Genomic DNA, 4866 nt, shown 5'->3' with positions numbered 1-4866 from the left:
CTTCTCCACGAACCACAAATGTAAGCGGGCCCTTCTCCACCAACCACAAATGTAAGCGGGCCCTTCTCCACCAACCACAAATGTAAGCGGGCCCTTCTCCACCAACCACAAAATGCAAGTTGGCCCTTCTCCACGGACTACAACTGTAAGTTGGCCCTTCTTCGCGAACCACAAATGTAAGCGGGGCCTTCTCCACGAACCACAAATGTAAGTGGGCCCTTCTCCACCAACCACAAATGTAAGTGGGCCCTTCTCCACCAACCACAAATGTAAGTGGGCACTTCTCCACCAACCACAAATGTAAGTGGGCCCTTCTCCATGGACTACAAATGTAAGTGGGCCCTTCTCCACCAACCACAAAATGTAAGTGGGCCCTTCTCCATGGACAACAAATATAAGTGGGCCCTTCTCCACAGACTACAAATTTGAGGGGGCCCTTCTCCACGCATTACAAATTTGAGGGGGCCCTTCTCCACGGACTACAAATTTGAGGGGGCCAGCTCCACTGGCCAGTACTGTAGCGTGACATTTTCACAGACTTTCAATAAAAGTAAGCACTACAATTTTAACTGCCGGCATTTCTTTTCTGGCTATTATTATTTACTTCTTTTTATGATTATTGAAAAAAAAAAATTGTCATACAGGGAGTGCCAAATACTCTAGGTACTTCCTAATGAGTCTATTGTTCTGATAAACTGTATATAAAATAATTTTCAGCATGGGTTTCCCTGAGACATGAACATTTTTTTCAAAGGTTTCTTTAGAGCAAAAAGGTTAAGAATGCTGAATGCAATTAGGAAAAAACATGCAAAACAGTAAGTAAACCCAAGTACATTTTATATCTAGAATATCATTATATCATAGGCTGGGTAAGGTTCTCTAATGTCTGTAGTTTTGTCAAGGCCATGGTAAACTTACCTTGTATACATTTCAAGCTCTATATATAATTCATAGTTTTTGAGGAACCATCAGCTACTCTGTTAAAGGATAATGTTACCACAGTCACAGCTGTGAGGTCTTCCAGGGATTGCCCAGTCACCAGTAAGCCGTTTATCTGATACAGAGGTGCTAAAAATGACATAATATTCCAGCAACAGTTCCAAGGATTTCTACATTAGATGTAATCTGGAGGGCAAAATGATAAGTGAGCAGCTCTGAGAAACCAGGTGGAGGGTGCCTGTATGACAAACTTAAAAAAATACAAACAGGAGCGCATACACTTTACCAATAGAATGGAGTGTGTGCTGTAAGAGAAAGGACTTACATGGTATTGGTGAGGACAGAGTGTCATGCAGCCTGAGTGGAGGATCAGTGTCTTATGGGTGCTGTGATGCTGTGCCTCGAGGGGAGGTCTGTAATGGTTCCCGTGTCCAAATTATGTTACCCAAGTATGTTTAGAGCAAGAATGTGATTGACTGCTATGAGAACACATGCTTTTCCATTCTGCCAGTCTTACGCATGATAGCACTTTGGAAATACAGCAGCTGGAAACTGAATCTCGCCATTCACAGCTCCCCCTTCTTTTCCTCCAGTGTAAATTAGGTCTAGTGTTGGTCTGACCAAATAAAATCTGAAAAATGACAGCCGTGCCTCACCGTCACTTCCTGGTAGGACTCCATGCCGTTTAACACCACCTGGATGACTTGTCGCCGAAGCCGGACACTCTGTTCACTGCGGTAGTCAGAGTTCGTAAGGTAGAATAGGGCGGCACTTCCTGTCACCTGAATTGTTTTATCGTACTTGTGACATTTGAGAGCGGCAATTACCAGCTGTAAAAAGTAGAACAATAGACAGACTGTAACTTTTGAAAAGTAAAAAGAAAATTGTACATAAGACAAAAAAAAAGGATATTAGTGCTTTCATTATACTCGGGGATACAAAAAGCTTTGTGAATTCAACCGATTACCTCTCCCTTTTCCATGGCCTAGGTCAGTTGTGAACATCACCGTTTATACTCAGACTGGGTCTGCACTGTACAGTTTGTACAGCAGCATTTTTCAGACCAGGACTGAGAAGAAGCCATCAGTGATACCTCTAGTCATTTCATCTGCTTTCCACAGTTGGCTATCTGGTATTGTATGGGAAGGACGAATGGGAAAGACTTAGCTATATTAATTCAGCGGCTGCCTTCTTCTCGCAGTTTGTGATCTGTTTCTTCAGGGAGTACACACATACAATGCAGTGCACAAATCATCATTTAGGAATAAATCAAACTGAAGACAAGCGGCAGCTGTACAAGGCCTCATTCATACACGAAAAAGCCGGCTGCGTGCACGGCCGTATCGGGCAGCTCCCGGGAAGCACAGGTGCCCCTCCTTCTCTATGGGAGCACGCGGTCGTACGCCGCCCTCCGCTCAACCGTCCTCCACATCCGTGCGGGTGTCCGTACGCGTACGCTGACAGGATGTATCCGGTCTGCGTCTGAGCTGGGACACCCGCACCTGTACGGACCTACACTTGGGGTGAGCGTAGGGTGGCGTACTCCCATGGAGAAGGACAGGGGCTGCATACTAATCACATGCAGCACCTGTCCTTCCCGGGAGCTGCCCAAGATGGGCAGATCGTACGAGCTTTCAATGAGCTTACGACCATCGCAAGACAAAGGTTTTGCGATGGTCGTAAGTTGTATGGGCACCTTAAGACTATTCGCTGCTGCTCTCTCTCTCCTTTTGCAGAGTGACTGGTCTTGTATCCGCCCCTTTTGTAGTTTTATGCAGGGAACCTGTAGTGGGTGGAGCTACCGAGTCCCAGCCACAGCATATTTCTCCGCACAGACTATGTGCAAAACAATGATACAACTATTATCAATACTACTTAAAGGTAATATTTGGGTTGGATAAGACACAAAAGGCGTCAGCACATACATCAATCCTCTGAAGTAGGGATGCACCGATACCGGTATTTCGGTATCGAGTACTGATACTGAAAGTCCCATTTAGGAAGCCCGGGGGCGTGTAAGGACTCGCCACCTGGCTTCCTGATTAGCAGGGAAGCCGCCCCCATGCTTCTCGTCACTAGGTGGCCAATATGGAAGCCAGGCGCCATGTAATGACGCAGCACCCAGGAACTCGGCTCCATGAAGCCGGCTTCCATGGTACCCTTACAGCTAACTAAAACAATGTTTCATTACTTCTTTAAAGTGCTGACATTAAAAGCAGTTGTCTCCTGTATACCTGCAAACTTTTGGGATGTCCTAGAGTAAAGCTAAGAACGTGTAAAAAAAGATAAATGGCCACCAGGGAGTACGGAGTTGGCTTTCCGGTCAATCAGGCAGCTGGGCGGCGTGTAATGACTCGCCACCCGGGTTCCTGAATGACCAGCTTCCCGACCCATCAGGAAGCCAGGCGGTGAGTCATTAACCGCTCCAACTTCCTGATTGGCCAGAAAGCCGGCTCCATGCTTCATTGTCACTTGTGACAGGGGAGCATGGAGCCGGCTTCCCGGCCAATCAGGAAGCCAAGCAGCGTGTAATGACTCACTGCCCGGCTTCCTGATACCGGAAGTATCGGGCTAAGCATCGGAGCATTTGGGCGTGTACGAGTATACGCCCAAATACTCGGCATCGGCACCGATACCGATACCAGTATCGGTGCATCCCTACTCTGAAGTATCCTTTATTAAAGGATGGGCATTTTAGCACAAAGGGTCCTTAGTCATAGTTACTATATGGGTTTGCAAAGACATTTGGTTCACATAAAGTGGATCTTGATCCTTTGTGGCTATTGAGGAATAATTTACAATGAAAGATTTTGTGCCCAGGGTTCAGCTTTAAACTGTGATTCTGAAAACAATGCAGTTACAAATGTTTTAACAAAAAAATAAGTAAAAAATCATCGGTAACAATGCCAAACATATAAAAAAAGTAAGCATTAGCTGTGGTTACCTGAAGGGCTCTCAATGGCTGGTTGCATCTTTCAATGCGAGCAATATCGAACAGCAGATTTATGGCACGAGAGGTGATCTCAGGGCGATGCTCAGTGTATGCTTCTATGGCATTGAGAACCTGCTCCTCGTTTTTATCTCCACTCACCTAAATGAAAAGGAAACTTGTTACAGACCACACTCCTTTTTCTTCAGCACAATATGGTAAACTAACTGCAGAGTTGGGGCTTCACCTTGTAAGCTGGGATGTGAATGAGGCGGCAGAGAGAAGTTTCAAAGAGGCCCAGGAACTGCAAAGGCTTCTTCAAAGAGCGGAATGGAGTGATACTGCTCTTAGCAGGGTCAGTGCTGTGTAGAAATATAACAATTAAACAGCATTCTTCCATATTTACCGGGTTGCATTAAAGGGATGGTGCACCTGATACTGATATTCCAGTATTTGATAGAGGCTGGACAATTAAACCATTCTTTCGATACAGTAAGGGGCAAATTTTGGAGAGAGAGGATTGGTTTGCAATGGGTGTGAAAGAGGCCATCTATATCTATTTGGAACAGCCATCATCAAAACCAATCTCTGGGTAAATGAACAACACACCCCCCCCCCCATATTTAAAAAAAAACACACAACAAAAGCGCAAAAAGCTGTTGTTTTTTTTAACTTACCAGTCCACTGTCCATGTCCCTCATCGTCACCTCTTCTAGGACTGGAGACCAGTGATCCAGCGATGCGGTCTGTACCCACGTTGACTGGTCCTCATCTTGATTACACATCATGCCACTTAATTCTTAAAAGTAGTATTAAGGTCTGGGCGTTTTTTACCTTAACGCATTCTCTGCATTAGGGTAAAAACGGCCGAGCACCTATTTTCTCAACCATTCCCCCCCCCCCACACTTACCTGTCAGCGATGCTTGTCAGCGATGCTTGTCCCCGCCGCCAGTCCCGAAGCGATCCTCCGTTCCCCGAACTTCGACCTTGCGGGGGG

The 4866-nt window shown here is 45.9% G+C and overlaps 1 protein-coding gene across 2 annotated transcripts in view; it reads right to left on the bottom strand.

Moving 5' to 3' along the window:
- ZER1 (zyg-11 related cell cycle regulator) overlaps positions 1-4866 on the bottom strand; it is a 44420-nt gene that overhangs the window by 22359 nt on the left and 17195 nt on the right. For both annotated transcript variants that reach the window (XM_018565345.1, XM_018565346.1), the window contains exons 5-7: positions 4116-4230; positions 3884-4030; positions 1596-1769 (exon numbers count right to left, since the gene is read on the bottom strand). In XM_018565345.1, coding sequence (XP_018420847.1) covers positions 1596-1769; positions 3884-4030; positions 4116-4230 — 436 coding nt within the window. The remainder of the gene's footprint in view (positions 1-1595; positions 1770-3883; positions 4031-4115; positions 4231-4866) is intronic.

The sequence above is a fragment of the Nanorana parkeri genome, unplaced genomic scaffold, assembly GCF_000935625.1.
Source record: "Nanorana parkeri isolate BGI_ZX_2015 unplaced genomic scaffold, ASM93562v1 scaffold834, whole genome shotgun sequence".
Lineage (NCBI taxonomy): Eukaryota > Metazoa > Chordata > Amphibia > Anura > Dicroglossidae > Nanorana > Nanorana parkeri.
Note: the sequence above shows the minus strand (reverse complement) of the source record. Positions and strands in the feature narration are given on the sequence as shown.